The 22,042-nt window shown below is 42.2% G+C and overlaps 1 protein-coding gene and 1 long non-coding RNA gene across 3 annotated transcripts in view; one reads left to right on the top strand and one right to left on the bottom strand.

The window, feature by feature from the left end:
* The window catches only part of LOC111867805, a 29,611-nt gene extending 17,332 nt beyond the window's left edge, over positions 1–12,279 (top strand). The window contains exons 2-3 of the long non-coding RNA XR_002843392.1: positions 10,162–10,272; positions 12,198–12,279. This is a non-coding gene — a long non-coding RNA (uncharacterized LOC111867805). The remainder of the gene's footprint in view (positions 1–10,161; positions 10,273–12,197) is intronic.
* Positions 12,280–12,551: 272 nt separating this feature from the next.
* LOC111867802 overlaps positions 12,552–22,042 on the bottom strand; it is a 72,522-nt gene continuing 63,031 nt past the window's right edge. For both annotated transcript variants that reach the window (XM_023857972.2, XM_033752810.1), the window contains exon 3: positions 12,552–12,693. In XM_023857972.2, the coding sequence (XP_023713740.1) occupies positions 12,570–12,693 (124 nt within the window). In that variant the 3' untranslated portion in view covers positions 12,552–12,569. The remainder of the gene's footprint in view (positions 12,694–22,042) is intronic.

The raw sequence follows: 22,042 nt of genomic DNA, 5'->3' as shown, positions 1-22,042 counted from the left end.
TAATGCATTTTCAAACTGGGGAATTATAAAGCACGGTGTTCCACAAGGATCAATTTTAGGTCCCTTACTTTTTCTTCTCTACATAAATGATCTATCTAAAACCATCAACAATAAATCTAAACCAATTCTATATGCAGATGACACTAGTATAATATTTAAGAACTCTAAATTTGACAACTTTAAAAATGACATAAATATTGTATTTGAAGCCTTAAACCGATGGTTCGAAGCCAATTTACTCTCATTAAATTTTGATAAAACCCATTACATATCATTCACAACTAAAAACAACCACCAAATTGATCTGGACATCAGTTATGCCAACAAATTAATCTGTAAAGTACTTGATACAAATTTCCTTGGAATACATGTAGACAGTACACTGTCTTGGAAAATACATATTGAACAAATTATATCTAAATTAAATACAGCTTGCTATGCGATGAGATCAATTAAGCCTTTTATGTCACAGGAAACACTGAAGATGGTTTACCATGCCTACTTTCATTCTATTATGAACTATGGATTAATATTTCAAATACCCGGCGGAGGTCGTCGAATTTTTAAGGGCGGAAAATTTCAGGGAACAAGTCCTCCGGGAGGGACTTCAAGCCGTGGGTCCCGTGTCGTAGCTTTACGGCACGTAAAAGAACCTCATACCTCCAAAGGAGGTTACTGAGCAAAATTGTGGACGTTTGCCGCCCAACAGCAGTCACTAATACCTCCGGTAGATGGGGAAGCATTATAGATACTTCTCAGCCAGTAGAGCCGGCCTCGCTGGCTGGGCGGGACTGATGGTAAGCACCAATACCGGTAGGATGTAGAGGCTGGTAGAAATCATAGAGGGAAGCACAATGGACCACTACAGGTCTAAGTGAATGGGAAAACCCACCCTCTCTAATAACTAACTAACTAACTAACCGTGGTGTTCCCTGTTACGTCACATTGGGAAGTGCTGTTACGTCACCGCGAAGGAGGGGTCTTTACGGAGCGTGGCGTAATGATAGAAGGAGTGGGGGTATGTGACGTCACTCGCGAGGCCGCAGTGTTCACGTGACCCCTACTTCCTTCTGCGCCATCCACGTCACACTGCTCCCTTCTAAAAGTTGTTCGTCCCGAAGAGCCTATCGGTACACCCCGTTCCTTTTCTTCCCGCTGTCCCTTCTCCAACTGCTACATCTTCCCATTCTTGTGGTTTCTCGTCTCCAGCGGCTCCATGACAGGGCGCGAGCAGGTCCAGGTTTGCTACCAACATTCTTGACATAGGGTTCTTCTGGATTCTGTATACCACATCATTTATCCGGGTTACTACTTTGTATGGGCCTTCCAATGAGGATTGAGTTTTGGTGATTTCCCTTTCCTGCGGGCTGGGCGATAAAGTCAAACTCTGTTGCCCTCGTGGTAACCTGCGGAGTTGGCTAGTTTATCGTACCGAGCTTTCATCCGGTCACTGGCCAGCTTCAGGTGTTGTCGGGCATAATTGTGGATGTCGTGTAGATGATCCACCAAGTCTGCTATATAATCGGTTGTGTGTAGTTCCTTGTCTGAGGGTACCCCAAAAAGCAGGTCACAGGGCAGTCGGAGTTCTCGTCCGAACACTAGGCTAGCAGGGGTCAAGCCCATAGTGTCATGAGTGGATGCCCTGTAAGCTAAGAGAAAGAGGTGTAACCTCTCATCCCAGTCCCTCTGGTGGCATGCGAAGACCTTCCGCATGTGCTCCTCGATGATCTTAATATAGCGTTCCACCATACCCTCCATGGGTGCAAGGGCGTAGTGAGCGTTTTGCTCACTCCCAGGAGTTGCAAAATTTCTTGTTGCAGATGAGACTCGAAATTACGGCCTTGGTTATTGTGCAACTCCCGAGGTATGACGAAGCGGCAGAAGAAGTTGGCAACCAGTACTTCTGCTATTGTGGACGCCTCCTGATTGGGAATAGCGTACACTTCCGGCCACTTGGTAAAGTAGTCCATGGCGATCAGCAGGTATCGGTTGCCTTGGTCGCTTCGTTGAGAAAGCCCTGCGATATCAATGGCTATTCTCTCGAAGGGAGCCCCGACATTATACTGGTGCATTTGCCCACGATATCTGGTCCGCGGTTCCCGACTGGCTGCACATGTGTCGCACTGTCGACACCATTTCTCAATATCGGCTCTTACTTGGAGCCAGTAGAATGTACAATTAAGAATTTAACCGGAGTGACGCGCGTCCGTAAAATTCAAAGGTACAACCAGAGTCCTCTAGGAAAAGATCTCTGCAGCAACAAGCTTCTCAGCCCCTGAGTTCTGAACAAAATCTGCCTCATTCAAACATGTCTTATTGTCCAAGTTAATAAACTATGAGGTCTATATTTCACAATCAGATGAATTTTATATGCGATATTAGCCCTTAAACCCCCACGACACTTTTGACAGTTTCTTGGCGTATAATAAGCTTAGCGTGGGTATCGGGCCAACCTAATATTGTATTTTGTGTTTCAGTATCTTAGCAGCTGACAGTGTGAAATAAACTGAATTGAAACGATACATTCAGAGATTAAAACCAAGCCCGAAGAATACTTCCGTAAAGAACTGGAAGGAATTTGCATCCAGCAAAAGAGTTTTGTTAATCCATCTCCTGTATCATCCGAAACCCTGTTAAATGGTCTATTATGTGTCGTATTAGAGATTACAGAAATTGTGATACTCCCTGATGCGATAGACAGGGGTGCAAACAATTTTGGGTGGAGAATGTGCTCAGCAGCTTCTTAATAGACTGCTATCCAATGACACGGTCTCTCGACGGATTGCTGATATACCTGAATACATTGAAGAACAGCTGATTGATAAATTAAGAAAAAAACGGGTTTCAGTGCAGACTGACGAAGTGACTGCCTGTAATGTAACTGGTCACTTGATAGCTTACGAGAGATATGTTGAATTTACAACAATTAATGGAGACGTGTTTTTCTGCAAGCCCGTAAAAAGAAGAACAACAGCAAAAGAACTTCAAAATTGATCATTATTTTATGAAAGAAAAAGGCATAAAATGATCACACTGTGTTGCAATATGCAGGGAAGCAGGTCGCGTAATGAGAAGGAAATGGAAGGAAGACTGCAACGAGGCTAGAAGATATGTGGGCGCACTGTATGCTGCGTCCTAAAGGAATTATGCCCAGAGCTGAGTGAAGTGATAGATACAGTGGTCAAATCTGTAAAGCACGTGAAGACTCATCATTTGGAAAACAGATATTTTGCAGAAATATATGAGGAAATGGGGACATAGTATCGGTGACCCTTGTTTCACTGTAATGCTCGTTGACTGTCAAGAGAAGAGTTGTGGCTAGTGTTTACAGTTTGCGAGAAGTATCATCACTCTTCTTAGAAGAGGGAGATATAGTAAATGCTGAACGTTTTCGTACTGAATATTTTATTTCTAAGTTAGCGTGTTTTATTGGCCAGTCCTGTCCTTTCCTGCTGACCAGAACATCGAGAAGGGAAATCGCACTGTATTTCCATGGTGAAGTGGATGGAAAGGCTTAAACTACTGAGGTGGCTGAGGAGTTCCTGTAACTGCTCTGGACTATATGACCAGACCAAATACCGGAGCCACAGTGTTGGTCTGTGTTGTTCCGAGTCAAGAAGCAGTTTCTCAAAATGCTCCGTGTAGATGCTACTAAAGATAGGTGACAGAGAGCTTCCCACAGCTCTGGCTTTTTCTATATATATATAGACACACACAGTGTGTCCAGGTTCTGTTAGGACTCTGTTCATAAAAAATACAACTGAATTATTTTTAAAATTTCACTGATTTTATTCGAAATAGTCTCCTTCTGAATCAATACATAGCTGGAATATTTTTGAAAAGTTTTCGATAACAATCACTTTACACCTTTTGTGGAATCGCATTTAAAACTGCGATATATTCCCTTTGGCTGTCCTGGATGGTGTCGTGATGGTCTCCTTTCATCGCCAACTTCCATCCACGTCACACTGCTCCCTTCTAAAGTTTCTTCGTCCCGAACAGCCTAACGGTATACCCTCATTCGTTTTTTTTCCGTTGTCCCTTCTTCAACCGCTACGTCCGCTCCTTCTCTAAGACCAGCTCGCCTCGTGCGGTTTCCTGCTAACTTTTCGGCGTCTTCTACGGAGACCTCTTCTTCTTGTGCCGCATCAGGTTTCTTGTCCACTGAGGTCGGCTTTTCTTCTTCTTGACGTGCCACCATTTTTTCCAATCTTGCCAGGAAATCTTCTTGGGCGGCCAGCAGGCGTTCCAACATTTCTTCAATTTTCATCATGTGGCAGTGTAATTCGTTGTAACTTGTGGCGAGTTCAAGTTTGTAAAGAATTCTGACACCAAATTGTCACGTGTTGGGTATATAACGCGACAATACTTCGGTGTACGTGTTGTTAGTATGTGGTATATTAGGCACGCAATTTTCACGATACACGTATATCTATAATAATGAAAAAATATATACGTTAATGTGTAAGTGTTAATGATTAAGAATATGGTGAGTTTTAGTGAATATTAGTGATGATATTACTTACAATTATACAATATGGCGTATGCTTTCCTTGTCTGCGCGTATATACGTTCGGTGTTTTCTACACTGTGCGTTGGTTCGATGTAGACTGATCAGCGATGATTTTGGTATATTGAGTTGATTTGGAAAAATTGGCGGAAGTGGAGGGAAAGGAAAGGAAGAGGGAGTGGAAGAAATAGTTGGATATTACGTTCTGTTTGTGTGTGTGTGTAGGGGTGATGATGGAATATGGAGGTGATGGGGAATGTTTATAAAAATATATTAATTGGGATTATTTATTTATTATAAGGTCAAAGATGGGATTATGCGTATCTGAGTAAGTGTCGTTCATCTGTAGCTTCATTTTACTTAAGTTATATAGTGAAAATCGTTCGAGTGTATTAAGTATATGGGCTTTCTTTGCTGTCTGTATCACTTGCGTGGTCTCTTCAATTGTGTCATATGCGTGGCCGGTGTCTGGTACGTGTTGAGCATACTTGGACGTGTGTCTATTCGTTCTTATGGCTTTAATATATTCTCTATAGCCATCCTTGAAAGCACGCCTCGTCTGTCCAGTCTATCTTAAAGGGGACCCGTTAGATTTCAGCTGGTATACCCCACATTTCTTGTGTGTCTGTTGTTTGTTTCTTTCGTTTTAAATGGCTTCCTATGGTTTTGCCTGTTTTATGTGCTATTCCAATATTGGTGTACGTCAACGATTTTGTAATCATTCTTGTTTCGGGGCTATAATATGTAAAGGTATTGAAAATTCCTTTTTTTTTGTTTTGTTATGCTTCTTGAATTTTAGGGGCTGGTATGTTGTTTTAGTACTGTACTAGTTATGTGTTGTCGGAAATTGTTGCTGGCTAATATTTCGTTTAGAGTACTTAATTCTACTATTGCATTTTCGTGGGTAATTGGGTAGGGAGTCACGCGGTTGATCAGGCATCTTGTTACTTGATTTTTACGCTCATTTGGGTGGAAAGAAGGTCTGTACTTGCAGTTTTTCTATATATGCCGAAAGTTAATTTGTTGTGCTTCTTCTTAATAGTTAAGTCCAAATAATTTAATGTATTGTCGTGTGTTGTGTATATAACGCGACAAATAACTTCACGCCGTATTGGATATCGCGAATTTTATTGCACATTAACTCATACAATCGCACAAATTACAATCTCGCAACTACTGCTATCTGCAGTATCACAAATACTAGACTGCATACTCTTCCCTGGCCAACTCGTAACTAACTAGTAACTCTCCGCTGGCTAGATTCCAACTCAACTCGTAGGCTGCTGCCTTGAGAACTGTCTTCGGCGGCTGTGTAGTTCACTTATAAACCCTCAGCCGGACAACGGGAAAACAGTTACGTAATAGGCACCACTGTTGTCTGACGCAGTGTTTGCCTGTTACATAATGGGTACCGCTGTTATTACCGTCGTCTCTCGCAACCACTGTTTACCCGCTTTCCTTAGCAATCGGTGTTTGCTCGCTTTGCATAGCGACCAGCGTGCTGGGACACGACTCACTTCGGCTCCGCTCGGCATGTCACGGCTGCGGGGCGGGAGGGGCGTCATCCATAGCGCAGCACATCACAGTATTAGCTGTTTCATTTTCAGAGTGAATTTTATATTTGGGTGTATTCTAACCGTCTAGTTCTTTAAGGCCCTTTTGTTGGGCGTCACTCCTTCTTACCGCCCTTCTCCGGCAGTCCTCTGAAGAGCCCTTTGGTTGCTGGTTGCATCTGCTCCTCTAGCCGTTCCCACTCACCTGTGGTTACTTCGAGTTGGCAGGTTGCTGCTGCGTCCTTCCTATCCAGTTGTGTTTCCCTTTTTGTTGTTCTGGTGGATAATAGTTTGCGGGGTATGGGTTATCAGAGTGCTGGGCGCCAGTAAGCTTACTGTAACGGCTTACATTTCGGGGAAAAGGGGGGATGAACTGGAAACTACAGGTGCTAGGTACCGCGTTCTCACTGGAGCGATGAGATTCGGTCTCAGGGTGAATAAGGGACTCGCGTCAGCGGGAAAGAGAAGAGTGTTTTAGTAGGCACTAACACAAACTGTTTAATTAGCCAATCTTGCTACACACGTACATTTAACAGCACTTGTTGCACTTCCTTAAAACACATGGAAATCTCTCCAACGTTGGCGACCGAATCCCTGGCCAGTTAGTTAGCGGCTGTTTGTTTTAGCACAACCCCTAGAATTGCACTTTCACTTATACTTTTAGCACAAAGAAAATTTCACGTTAAATTTAGAAGAGTTATCCAGAGATTGTTCCGGCAAACACTTAAACATAATTTCGGCTGTACACTTGGAGGGCTGTTCAGAGACTCCTCTCGCAGACTGCCCCTGCTTCGAAGCAAGAAATCTTCGCGGCTTCAGCTCCGCCTCCAAGTTACTACCCTAATTTCTGCTGATTGGAACAATTCGAATTTAGGGAGTTAACCATAATTCTCACTGCTCCAATCACATAACTTTAATTTGGGACTTTGGACCTTAAAGTCGTAACGTTGTTTTAGACAGCTGCCTGAAAAATTACACCAGTAGCGTGGGTTGCTGACCTTCCCACTTTTGACTTATGGGGTTCAAAACTTGTCAAGTGTAACTTTACCAAAGGATCCCGCCGGTCAACTTTCTAACTGAATTTCCAGGAAAACTCTGCGGGGTGCTTCCTGTCTGGTCTTTGTAGCAGAGAAGCAGGCCCTTTTCTTGAAACCAAGAATCGGGCTAAGTCACCCTTGAGTGTTCCTTGTTACCTCTTGTGTACAATTACTCTAAAAAGAAATATTGATTACAAATAAAGACGGCGGTGTCAGTGGTACGGCTATAGTATTTTATTTAATTCAATTAAGGTGTTTTCTATATTTCTTGTGTTTTTATTGTATATGATCAATACATCGTTGACATACCTGTAATAATCCATTATTTCATGTTTTATCTAAAATTCTGACGATTTTTATTTACTTCAAATATTGTAAAAATTTTGAGCTAAGATAGCTAATGTTGGTGCTACCATTGGAAGGCCTTCGTTCTGACTTTATAACTGGTCGTTAAATTGCATGTAGTTATGTTCGACAATGGTATTAAAAGTACTCTAACGTATTCTAAATCTTGGTTTTCACTTGTAGATATTTCATTATCATTTTTGACGTTTTAATATATTATATTTTTTATTTCACCAACTGGTGTATTTATATATAAATGTTTTTAATGTCAAGAGAACACAGTTTGGTGTTTTTGTTTATTTGTAACTTCTCGAGACTATGAAAAACTTGATGGAATCTTTAACGTTATAAACATATGGTAGTTTTAATTTATGTGATATTTGTGTGGTTAGGTATTTTGCCAATTTATAACATGGGCTATATTTCCAGTTGACAATTCGTCGAATTGGTTTATCTTCGTTGTGCAGCTTTATGGTACCATATAAAAACTCAATTGCTTTAGTCGCGAACTATACTAACCGAGCGACCGCAGCTTCTCAACGAAGTTAGTGACAACTTTAGCGGTTAGAGGGTGTCGTGTGGTCAGCGCAAGGAATCCCCACGGCCGTTATTTTCGGTTTTTTATACGGGATTATGGTACCACATATTGTACTGAAACATGTAGCAGGAATAAAGGTCGAATTGTAAAATATTAAAAAGTGAGCATATTTGTTGGGTTAACGGTTAACATAATTCACACACACACATCTATATATATATATATATATATCGATCCTTATCGAGCCGCACGTGGTTAAGAGTCCTTTGTTTATATGCGGCCGCTACAATTCGAGCCCCACAGGTTGGTCGCCATCGCTACACCCGCCCCACACGCTTTAATTCCACGCGGTGTATGCCTCGACTAAATTCAGCGGAATGAGTCTTATATCCCAGGGGTACACGGGTGTTGGCTCGCTTACGTCGTTTTTTGGATGCGGGCTCGATCGGTTTACCCCCTAGCACAGGTTCCACCTGAACACCCTCACTCCCTGGCTTCTACTCACTAACTCCCTTTACCCTCGCTGCTGCTTCCAGAATCCAGAAATCACGTTCTTACCCATCTCGAACTTTCCAATGGGAGGTTTTCATGACCAAACGCACGGACCCCTTCCGGTCTGCACACCTTCTCGAAGCTTCGATCCACAGATCTTCCACCACCACAGGCACGGAAGAAAGAAGGTATACCTACTCCTCCCCTGAATGCAATGGACTCACCAACCTCCCTTCTGTCCCTCGCAACAAAAGGCCAGTTCAGAGGACCAAGATACCTCCGTGAAGGATGCGTACGGTTACAATATATATGGAACACAACAGGATGCAACCAATGAAGATGTCTTTTTCTGTTGGAAGAACTTCTCATCCATCTGAAAATATGAGGTTCTGACATAAAATTCTAGCAGTTGCATGTTGGCTTCGACCTGTTCCTCCAATGTGACACCGGTATGAAGCTTATTTCTGATGACCTGTAGGGATTCGTTGACTGGTACGTTAATGGCAACATCGAAGCTAACGAGGGTCTCTAGATTTTTAAGTCTTACATACTTCGGCAACAATATGAATTGTAGAAAGCAGTCATCTGAGATGTGGCGCCATGTAGATATTGTGTTAACCGACGTTTAGGAGGACCGTATTCCGTCCATCTTCAGAATATAGGAAAAAAGAAGAAATCTATGAGCGAGGAACCAGCGTGAGCAGGTGCTGGCAGTTCCGAGAAATGTTTCGTTTCCTTTCTGTACTGCCGCTGCTTCATTTTCAATTAAAACAAAATTTCATCTGACATAATTATTGCCGTATATTATCAGTTAAGGTCACTGTCAACAGAGAATTCCGATATGGCTATCACAGTGGAGACGCTTTCGAGAGCGAACTTGAAATTTCTGCCAATTCAGTCTTGTAAAGTAATTCGGATTCTAAAAAATATTTCGTGTTCATAACATCATTATCCTACGTACCAAAATATCTATCTTTCGCCCGCTGCCGACGAATGAAAAGACGATTTTCGCAGTTCATCCATGAAGTGACTTCTGCACGACAGAGCTAATGCTGCAGCGTTGCTGTTGAGACCCACCAGCCTGAAAGTACGTAGAAAAAAAGATCCGCTTTCACACTCATTTCTTGCTCGCCTCATTCTTCGACCCTGAAGAAGGAGGTGAAATATTCCTCCGCAACTTCGATTGGATTTCAACGGACTACACGGAGCTAAGCCGATCACAGTGGCCGCGCAGTCTAAGGTATGAAATATCTTCGCCTCTCAAACGCTGGGATCGTGGGTTCGAATCTTACTCAAGACATGGATGTTTGTCTTTATTCTGTTTGTGATGTTCTGTGTGTAGGTAGAGGCCTCGCGTTTGGCTGATCTCCCGTCCAGGGTGTCCTATCAACTGTCCAGGGTTAAGAAACTGAAGTGAAATGAAGAGCGTTGCACGTATGCCCTATGCTCTAAGTGGAGTGGGTGCAACACGAATAGATAGACACGGCGTTATACCGCAGAAGATAGCATTTTTCAAACAAATCTAATCGTTTGAGAGTGGAATTATAATTTCGTTTTACTGAATCGAACTGCTTCCAGCTGAGGATTTTGCGAGTCTGCTGTGGAATCAGGGACATCCGCAGTTACAGTGCACTTCCTTTCATATCTGCATGGAATGCCTCTCATGCAGTTCTTTCGTTCCTGCAGTTGTACTGTTCGTGGCCACCATTCTGTTCCGACCCTTCGAACTGTTTCCTGGTAGCCACCAAAAAAAGAAGTGTCCTGTTGACGCTGATACGAGTAAGGATATTAAATCAGGTACAGTATTAGGTTAATAATAATAATACACAAATTTGTAAAACATTTAATTGGATTAAAAAAGAATATCACATGTACAGTCACTTTTCATACCAGTTAAACATAACAAGAACTGTGCATCATATTTCGGAATGTTACCTGAATCTTACTAAAAACAGAAGCAGTAGCATTTGAATTAGCTGTAACTGCGTGCATTTATTCAATGCAGAATGATATTATCTCTGTTTATATAACACTGTCCTCTTCCATTGCTGTTATCATGACCACGAAATTTAATGGAACTAGTGTAAGTTCCTCGTGGTATGGAAATAAAGTATAGTTAGATTTCTAAGCTCCTAACAACCTCGTACTTTCACCATTTTCTTATTGCTAGTGGGGTGGGACTAAGTCCCTTGTACTGCGGCCACTTCTGGAGCTACTTTCCGCCATACTTTTAGTCTAATGGATGTTCACGCTGGGGACACAGGAAAAATGCATGCCTGGCCGTTTTTCCAATACTCGTGTGTATGTAACTGCTGAAACTTTTCGAGTATAGAATTATTTGGTGTATTCCCAAACGTTTACTCATGTTGTAAACTGAAAATTATTTTCACCCATCTTCATATTAAATGTGTGTTAATGTGGAATATGTGATGGATCTTTGCAGCGAGATGCAAATGAATATTCATTGAAGTGTGTAAAGGTAAAATTCCCCTTCTGCTCAATTAATTGAGCGCTATGCCATGAAGACAAACGCGGGAGTGGAGGTATAGCTCCACTATTCTTCACCTTGGCACTGGGGGTGAGTAGTAAGCTTCACTACCCGGCCGCTTTACCCCTGAGGAAATAGCCCACGGTACCCATTGGATAGGAGGCTGGGTGGGCCCCAGAGCCAGTCTGAACACTGTGAAGGACGGAAAAGTCTTTTGCCCTTACCGCGAATGGAACCCAGACCGTCCAGCCTTAGCCCCCCTTATACTGACTTAGCTATCCCGCTCCTCTGATGTTCGTTTTCAAAATTTAATTTAATTTAACCGGTGTAGATACTTACGTAGAACTGTACGGACAGCATATCCACATCTATAAACTTCTTTAAAATGATTATCAACATCATTCTTGTAAGGCTGAATTTGATGAAACAGTTGTTTTAAGGATATGTTATGCACTTGTGGGATATGCCTCTGCGCTTGGCCTCTCCATTCAATTTGTTGCATGGATCCGTCACGTACATTTAACAGAGCATCAAAGAGGACGTATCAATTAACCGGCTGCATTTTTCTCTATCTGGACCATACCCCCCATGTACTCAGTTTAAGTTATGAATTTCTATTGAATAATTAAATCGTCTATTTACCTAATAGATCTGTATTGTTATCATGGCAAAAATTAAATTCCGCGATTTGTTCCACAAGCCAGTATGATGTTTCTAATATACTTTTCAACACAAAATCGGTTGGAACATTTAGAGAAACAGATTCGGAGGACAGGAAGAATATTTGTGTGACCACTAATTCTAAGCATATTTCTAAACTGAGAAACTTATAAACTGAAGAAAAATATAAGCCAATATCATAAAAAGAAAATATTCTTAAGCTATCGTACGTATAATTTCAAAAGCTGTTTGCTCGGCTCTTTAAATTGAATTACAGACTTACGCAATTTACCTTCTTATGTTTAAAAATTCTCTCTCTCTCTTTTTTTTTTTTGAATATAGTACTCTTTGTGACATCAGTTGTTCTGTTATATCTTCTTTCGACGTAACGAAAATTAAGTTTTGAAGAGTTCATTAAAGAATTACCCAGATATTAATTCTAACAACGGATATGAACTTTGCTTTAATAATTTTATATAGTTATTCCTTTAACAAATCACCAATTACTTTTCTTGCATTACCTAATTTACGTATTTCGGTTGCAATTTCCTTGTACTCTGTTGAATTTTTCCAGATTTCAACACTGCAAGCATATTTCGGACCCAGCCCAGTACTTCAGGAAAGCCATGTAAAGACGTTACTTGTCTCGCTGTTTCTACGCAAGTGTTATTTGGATTGAAGCATCTTTTGCAGATGTAATAAGAACTTATGCAGGACGTCTTCTTTAATTTCTCCTCTGGTTTCGAGCTCCACACTTATTTGAGTTTCTGAGCAATGACAATAACACGAAATTTTTATATGGCATATTTTACATGTTTCAAGTAACCCCTTATTTACTCCTTTCCCACCATCTGAGACAGATGTGAGGAATCGGTAACTGTCCTGAGTTGAAGAGCGGCGGTTATTCCCCGCTGCCCGTCGAGCAGAGCTTCTTGTTTTCACTGTTCTATCTCGGAACTGGAAGGGGCGAGTCTACAGCGCCGGCGCAGGTGAACTCAGAGCAGTCGTGTCTCTTAACAGCGTCCATGACGTCACTCAGGTGGTATAACACCTCTTCATTGGGTTGAATTCTGCAACAATAACGAATTTAAGGTACAGAATACCTGAATGTTCTTGTACGAGCAGTGTTTTTGTTGATGTTTGTTCAATTTATATTGCAGCAGAAGGAAGATAATTTCTTGGGGTTATTTTAAGACCCTTTCAGCATCTGCACTGATGCTAGGATGACTGGTGAGTGTGTGCCGCTGCTATTCTTTACAGTTACTTTACACGTAGTGCGGCGCGCACACAGGGAGACTACACAAAATAACTCCTGTACAGTGCTGGAAACAAGAACTAGCCGCTGCAGCACTATAGACATAGGGCGAGTAACCCTGACAATTTTAAAATTTTAATTTCAAATTTAGAGAAAAATTTTAAAGGATTTTAAAATTAGAACTAAAGATTTTATAAGTGCTAACGTGTGTAACAAAATTAATCTAAAAACCAGACAGATATCAACGAAGTAGATGTTGATAATAACAACGAAAGGAACAATGTGTTTTCAAATGTTAAATTTTTAAATAAGTGCAATGTAACAGCAACGTGAGTTTATACACCTGATCATGGCCGTTTGAGGCCGAAACATGTAGTGTATAGGAGAGCAATATCAAGGACATATAATATATTGTTTGCATTTGGGACGGAGTTCATATCATTTATCGTATAGAGTGCAACAGGATGCTTAAATATAATATTGTAAACTTCAGCGTTTGTAATAGGTCTGTGTTATCTCTGGCACAGAGACAGAGAATATGAATTAAATGTGCATGTGTTACTCACGTGATGTGAAACATCTTCAGAATTGTGAATTGCAGCTAGGCCTGTAGTACATATGGAAGTAATTAAACTACACAAATTAGTTAGTTAGTTATTGGAGAGGGTGGGTTTCCCCATGCACCACGACCAGTTTGATCTATTGTGCTTCCCTCTATGATATTCTACCAGTCTCTATACCCTACCGATATTGGTGCGTACCATCAGTCCCGACCGAGCCAGCGAGTTCGGCCTCTACTGGCTTGGTGGTATCTATAATGCTTCCCCTATCTATCAGAGGCGTTAGAGACTACTGTTGGGCGGGAAACGTCCTTGAATTTGGCTCAGTGACCACCTTTGGAGATACGAGGTTCTTTTACGTGCCGTAAAGCTACGACACGGGACACACGGCTTAAAGTCCCTCCTGGAGGACTTGTTCCCTGAATTTTTCCGCCCTTAAAAATTCCACGACCTCCGCCGGGTTTGAACCTGCGTACCACGAGTCATGAGGTGGGAACGTTACCTCTAGACTACGGAGGCCGCTAACTATACAAATTACTTCAGAACTTCCTCGAATATGAGCAATGATTCGTTCCATTCGTTTTTACTTAACGTCATTAGCCCCTACACATACATCTATGCCTCGAGTAAGATTCGAACCCACGATCCCATTGTTCGAGAGCGAAGAGAGTTAATGTCTTTGACCGCGCAACCACTGCGATCGGCATTGCAGACTTCTGGTGTTTCAAATCTTGGGTTGTTAATATCGTCTATATAGAGTGTCCCAAAGTCAATAAATTGGTTATTAAAATGTACAGTAAAATACGTTAAAAATTTCCTTATTACTTACTGAACATACAAACATTGTTCGAAATCAGATCCCCCATATCTAATGTACAGCGCTTTGATACCGCATTACTAATTGACTATCAGGTTTAAGTCTAAGCATTCCCATTAATTTCAAGCGAATGTTTTAAATTCACTGACGCCTAGGGCACTCTGTACATAATCAAAATGTATATCCCGCCCATTATACAAGGTCGCACGGACTCAGGCTGGCACAGTCACTCACGGCTACAACACGGAGATCGTGAGTTCGAATTCCTATGAGAGTATGAATGTGTACCTGTTTTGGTATTGTCCTGTGTAAGTTTAAGCCTCGCAGTGGGCCAATATCTTGCCAAAGGTGTACTACGAATTGCCTACCAATAAGATAGCGACAACCCGGAAAATATGAGGCCTCGGACTTTACAAATCACTACAGCACACGATAAGTCTTTTCAGTCTGCTGTCTTCACTAGTCGTTCCCTGGTAATGGCTTTTAACAGTGAATATTCTTCAACTGCATCGACTAAGGTTTCTCTTCATAACCTTCCCTACAGCTCTCTCTTGCTGTAACTGTCCTCCTTATAACATTTCAGCACAGACCGTGCAGAAAACAGCTTTCAGCGTTGTAATCGAATCTTTTCCTTCGGAGCATGTTTGTTTGCGAAGGCGTTATTCAGTAACGGCTTGCATTTTAAGAATCAGTTGCCTAACAGCGGATGTTGTCTCGTTGATTGCTTCGAGGTCGTTGCCCAGTAACGCGTATACACGCTTCAGTATCATTAAAATCGTTCAGTTGATTCAAGTACTGAAAGGGTGACTCCAGACACAGAGCCAAGAGCAGAGAAATGAGCACAGTATGATGTTCTCATTAGGCTAATGTTACCATTAGGGAATAGAAAGTAAAATGGAAATATGACATTTTATCTTGCGTTAATGCTATTAATATTTGTTATTTTAGAATATGACATGCGGATTTATTGTAGTCGTTCGTCTTGGGGCTGAGAGAGAATTCCTGACTTTCTAAATTGACGTTCAGCACTGAAATGGCCTGTCAGCCACTTTTGTTCCAAGTGCTCTATAAACAGCTGCATGCCGCAATTCTAGAGAAAAACGGCGTGGAAAAAGAATGCAATAAATAAAAGAAAGAGACTATACGGCAGGAAAAAAAAAAGTAATATTGCGTGTTTTCTTTAATAGTGTGTTCCTTTCGTGATAGTGGCGTAATTTGACTTACTAAGTAGTCCTGCTGTAACATGTTCAGAAATTGGCCGGACCATAGCTCAAGCGGTTAGTCGCTGGCTTACCATCGCGGCGGTCCGGGTTCGATCCCGGGTCTCGTCAAGTGGGATTTGTGGTGGACAAAGTGGGGCTGGGGCGGGTTTTCTCCAAGTACTTCGGTTTCCCCTGCCAATCCTCATTCCACCAAATTCTCCATCATCTCAGTCACCCGGGGTAGGTACAATAGGCCAATCAGTGGCCTCCGTGCCGAGTGGACCCAGTTGGGTTCAGAAATTCCAAAGATAACAGTGTATAGCTTAAGAGAGACCTATATAGCGTACCAAGGGAGCCTGCTCAGAAGGGAAGAGGTGTGAAATGGATGTTAATATCAAAAGTTATCCTAAACAATTAGGGCGTAAAACTGTTGACTTTATTGTATTGGCCCTGCACAAGGACCAACGGCGTTTTTTTGTGAACACAGTAACATGCATTCGGGTCCTATAAAAGGTAAGGAATATTCTGACTAGCTGAATAACCATCAGCTTCTCAAAAAGGACTCTTCGATATTCAGTCCTCTATATCATAAGTTTTTTTTCCTTCAAACATTATAGCATCTGTAAAAAAGAAAACGTAAAGCTCTCCCTGTGACAGGCCGTCGAGGCCCCCACATTATCTAGACAATCGGCTCACAGATGGTGGTGAGGCTGTCAGCCTTATGCTCCGGCCGCCCTTTAGTCCCAGGAAGATTCCTGGTTCTTATTTCTGTTAGAGGCTAAGTCCACCCTAGTGCCATGGTGCGGCTGGAAGAATTAGGTCAACTGAAAACACCAATGACCTCATCGGGAATCGAACCCTCGACCTTCTGGCTTGTAACATAATGTCTCAACCAAATACGCTATCGCGTCCCCTTATAATATGTGTAATAGAATTATACATTACGATTTTACAATTTGTTTGTAAAAATCTCTATGTTCCTTACGGACCGATATCATAACTGAAGTGCCAACGGCCCAGGACCAGTTCATTCCAGATGTTATAATGGTTCATTATAGTTCAGACTGTAAAGCGACCTGTCAACGGTTGGTTGGTCGGACTTCGATTCTCGGCCGGGAAATATTTCTGTAACCCACAGCGATTACACCGGTCCTGGAGCCCACCCAGCCTCCTTCCCAAGGAAGTAAAGTAGCCGGATCACCCCCTTCTAGTGCGAGGTCAAGTATTGTAGAGTTATATCTCCACTGCCCCATACGTATTTATGGCGTGTTAATTAAGCATAGGGACATTTTTATGACCGCCTCTGTGGTCTAGTGGTCAGAGTTCCTGGGTACATATCCAGATATCTGGGTTCGATTCCTGGCGCTACCAGATTTTCTGAGAAGTGATGGGTCTGGAAGGGGTCCACTCAGCGTCGTGAGGATAAATGAGGAGCTACTTCAAGGAAATAGAGGCTTCGGTCTAGAAAACCGAGATTAACGGCCGTGGGGATTCGTTGCACTGACCACGCCGCACTCCCTATATGCAAAAGTTGACACTATGTGGAATGCTCAGTTGAACAATTGTTACGAACCGAAGTTGCGTCTCTGTGTGATTGCTTACTTGTCCTGATATACACAATCAGCTTGTGGATAGTCGTTGTTTCGTTGAGCGAGTGCACTATATATCACTTTTGTTCTACATTCAAGTTCCAGATTTGTGGGCCACGGGACTGGGGAAAGTTGTCATCAACGCCTCTCTGCAGTTAGGAGTTCATGGCCGGGAGAGCATGGCACCCGCCTGCTGCGTTCTCCTCTTCGGAGATGCCAGGGGTGGCCAAAATCTCAGAGCGTCTCGTATTGTCTGCGTGAACGACGTGTCAGCTAGCTTCGCTGAAAATAGTCACACGTCATGAAACTGCAGCATGATACATGTATCTGTCAACGTGCGTCTGAGGAAAGACAAGTATGAGCATGTCAGCTATGGTCACCATCAGTTTCTGGGTCTGTTCCGGTTGGACAGTTCAAGACCTTTTCAGCCGTCGTTTTGCGAGGTGTCCTTTTCGTCTTCAACCATATTGACAGAGCAACTTTCGAATTCGTTTTCAAGCCGTTTGTTCCAGCGTTCTAAACACTTTTTTTCGATTCTGGCATTATCATACTATCTGTCATTCCCACTGCTCTCATATCCTCATCAGAATTATGGTCCATCATTCTGCATCCTGCGACCGCTCCTATCTGAGGAAACATGTATTCTACCATCTTCATTCTTCTCCGTTATATTGTTATGAAGAGGTTAACTTTCAATTCTGGAGGGAAATGTTAGTCTTCTTGTGTCGTGGAGAATGAACTCCGAGGATTTACTTATCTATTTACACATTTAGATATTTATTACACATAAATAATTTGTTTCCTGCTCTGTTTAACTATAACAAAAGTTAGGAAGTAAAGACTGAAGCTGCAGAGATGACATTTTGAGGAGTGTAGCAGGCTACACAAGTAGGAGCCAAATAAAATATACTAAAACTAAATAAGAATTGAACATTTGGATCTGGTGGTAGTCGGTAGCGTAGTTGGTTGAGGCGCTATGCTACAAACCGGAAGGGCGCAGGATCGAATCCCGATTAGGTCATTGGATCTTTTCAATTGACCTAATTCTTCCAGCCGCACTATGGCCCTGGGTTCGACTCAGCCTCTAACAGGAATGATCAGCAGGAATATTCCTGGGGGTAAAGTGCGGCCGCCGCGTAAGGCTGACAACCCCACCGCCATCTGTGAGCCGATTGTCTAGAAAATGTGAGATCCTCAACTTCTCACAACCCTATGGGCCTCCACGGCCTATTACAAGGTAACCTTTACTTTTACTTTAAATTTTTAATCTAAATAATAAACTTTTAAAATCTAGTTTACAATGGAAGCAGACGAATTCCGTGGGAGATTTTAATATACGAAGGACGAAGGAGCATGGGGACCCCACAGTTTAGATGGAGACAAACGTGGGACTCTAACCAACCAAGTCAACCTCACTTCAGACTTGAGCGTGCATTAACTGAGGTGTGGGCTAGTATTTCAGGGTAGATTGTCGTGATTATAGGATTGGTTAGGTTAGGTAACTCAGCTGGTAAATTGTCTCATAGGTTGCATTAACGGAGAAACAAGCCTGTAGTGCACCATACAAAAAGCCACAATAATTTTTTTCTGATGGCAAAGTGCATTTATTAAAATCACCAGTTTATACTCTTTTCAACACTGAATTACTTAAGTCGCGGAAGAAATGAGGGTTAACACTGTGACGCTGATCAATTGCCATTTCGTGTCAAATCAGCCACTCTACGGGTATTAATCTCTTATAAAAAATTTTCCAGAGTAACTAAACACGTCCCTTGACTTCCAAAGTTGAAACAGGAAGCTCCCGAGATGTCTAGCACCAGCGACGCGACAACTCTCCAAGAAAGTCCCTCATTGTCAATTGGCTGGATTGGAAATGGGTCCCTCACCCTTACATCAAATCTCAAATTAAGACACTATCACTTTATTTAGCGTTCCTTCCTATTTATTAAGCGCCAAACATTTTGTCATTCGACACTGAATACGTTTAACTTAGAAACTGAAATTATCATTAAATAAACCATTTACATTTCAAGGAATCTCCCTCAGATTCACAGTATATTTTTATAAATTGTCATTAATTCTGAAGGACAAATCCAAAACAGTGTGACTGGGAGTGCCTGTGGCCTATTTTGCATCTAACCAGGTGTCTGAAGGATGACCCCTCAGTCTAGAAAGCCTTCCTCCGGACCTTGAATAGAAAGCACGGGTTATTCATTACTCCGCGTGGTCTCAGTATAATTATACATACAGAGAGATTCTGGGCTGACAGCGAGTTGTTGAGCCATGGAGGCAATTCTCACCGTCTCCTCAGTCTGAGTTATGTACAGCTGGATGCTGGGATCCTTATACCAAGTGGCCCAGCGGCTGAAGATACGATTCTAACGGAAACAGAGGCCTTTCTAAATTGTTTCCCGGACTCATTTTAGTATCCATCAATTTGAATTATATTTTTGACGATGTTATCGCAGTCAGTATAGAGACTAGTTACGGGCTGGACGACTGAAGGGTCGGAGTTCGAGTCCCGTAGGTTCAAGAATTTTCTCTCCTCCAAATCGTCCAGACCGGCTCTTAGGTCCACTCAACCTCCTATCCAATGGGTACTGGGGGTTTTTTCCCCGGGGCAAAGCTGCCGAGGCCTTAAGCTGACCGCTCACCTCCAGCTAGTGATGAGGTAAAGAAAATGGGGATCTATACATCTACTCCCCCATGCGCCTTCATGGTGTAGTGCTTAATTCGTTGAGCACAGGGACAACTTTACCTTTACCAGGGACAACTTTACTTTTATATGAATTATTCAACATAGATTGAATGAATACAGAAACAAATCTCTTTGAGAAGAAATACGTACTTTTGGACTTGAGACAGAGGTAGAAACAGGATATTCGTAAAAATTACATAATCAGGGGCTTCGCGGCTTTAACTCATGAGCTAACATACTTAGTGTTGTTTACATCCCGTACGTTAAGTGAGTGAGTCATGTAGTACACACTGGAATGATGAAAAATTCTTAAAATATTTTTGGTGGACTACTTGAAAGGCAGAAGTGATCACATCGGAGGGCTATTGAAATTAAAATTCATATTACGAAAAGAGAAGGTAAAGGTGTGAAATGGGTTCAGGTAGCTCAAGTTAATTTTTGGTGAAGTTTCCACGAAGCACAAAATTTCTTCAGTAGCTCAATAAAGGTTTGAAGCTATATTCTACCACGAAGTTTTGTAATTGGTTCGTCAGTTACGAAGTGAATGCAAACTTCACTCATTGGATAAGCTTTTGACTTTTTTCGCGATATACCCAGTTCAAATCTCGTTTTGGTAGACTGAAATTTTCTGTGCTTCTTTTCAGTCCGTCCTGACTAATTCCAAAAAAATATTACGTAAAACTAGCGCCGGTATAGCTCAGTCGGTATAGAGACCGCCTACGGGTTGGACGACCGAAGGGTCGGAATACGAATCCGGATGGGAGCATGAATTTTCACTGCTCCATGTCATCCAGGCCGGCTCTGGGACCCACCCAGCCTCCTACAATGGGTACAGGGGCTCCTTACCTGGGGTAAAGCGACCAGGGCGTGAAGCTGACGTCTTTCCTCCAACTAGTGTCGAGGTCAAGAAAATATGGATCTATACATCCACTCCCCCATAAGTCTTCATGGTTCAGTGCTTAATTTGTTAAGCGCAGGGACAACTTTATTTTACTACGTGAAACTAGAGGGCCCTTACTTTAGTTCGATTTAGAAATAATTCCGAAACTATGGCTTCTTTACACATTTCCTACTCGAAGGACTGCCCCATCGCGAAATCCGTACTTGCAGAACTCCTCAAGAGGGAATGTAACACAGGACTTTAGGTTTCAACGCAAACTTACAAATTTGCCGTAGTTTTATACCCTCACAGGATGATGCCGTATAACTTCTGTAACTGATATGTTAAGTAAGGATTTAACCAATCCCTTACTTAGTATGGAAACATTTCTCTTGTGACGTATCGACTGCCGTTTGCCATCGTGCCACAAACGGCACTCGCGGAGGGTTTTGGCCGTGACTGCTCTAGGGAGGAAGAGAAAGTTCACGACGATATACAAGGCGCCTTGTAACTCTCTTCTTTCGCTTCATGAGGTTGTTAAACGATTGACCTAAATACCAGCACGAAGAGGATTCTAGTCACTCACAGGTGTATCTCGTTTCCTCTCAAGATATAGTTAGATTACAAGTTGCAACATCGGAATGAGATTGTGGTTTATACCTTTAAGAGAAGATGCGGAATTTTGCAACGAACATTATGTGCATATTGAAAGCAGAATTTCTTCTTAGTTGCGAGTCCGTGTGATCTAGATGTGGGACTTTACAGCCGTGGCATTCTTGTGCTTGAGCCCGTCCTCCACCAGCGATAGCAGCGACACGAAGCGCAGTTGTCTCTATATGACTCAAGAGAATGCTGACCGCACTAAAACATTATCTCACTCAGATCTTCAGTTTTTTTTATTATTATTATGTAGAAAGTCATAAACTGTTGAAAGGTAAAAATAAAAGTGTCCCCGTGTTTATTAAGCAGGCATCCATGAAGACATACGTGGTACTGGATTTATAGCTCCACCATTATTGGCATCGGCACTAGACCGAGGTGGTCAGTTTAACCTCCAGGCCGCTTTTCTCCCAGGGAAGTAGCACAGACGATGCTGAGTAGGCCCCGGAGCCAAACTAGACTATGTGGAGAATAGTGAAATCACTTGCCCCTGCCGGGAATCTAACCCCGGTCTTTCAGCCCGTAGCCCGTCTCTATGCCGACTGAGTTATCCCGACTCCCGTTATAAACAGGTTTCTTTACAAAGTCGGTGATTTTCTTCAATAGTCTGTTTTTAAGATCCCTCGATTAGTGCGATCCTCTCAAGATGACAGACCAGGTTTTGTAACCATACAAAATGGAAACTTATATTACAGGGTTATGCATGTCTAAAATTTAAATTAAAGGAGTTTATGAGTCTGAAACTAAACTGAAGTACA

Source organism: Cryptotermes secundus, unplaced genomic scaffold (genome assembly GCF_002891405.2).
Source record: "Cryptotermes secundus unplaced genomic scaffold, Csec_1.0 scaffold536, whole genome shotgun sequence".
Classification (NCBI taxonomy): domain Eukaryota; kingdom Metazoa; phylum Arthropoda; class Insecta; order Blattodea; family Kalotermitidae; genus Cryptotermes; species Cryptotermes secundus.
Note: the sequence above shows the minus strand (reverse complement) of the source record. Positions and strands in the feature narration are given on the sequence as shown.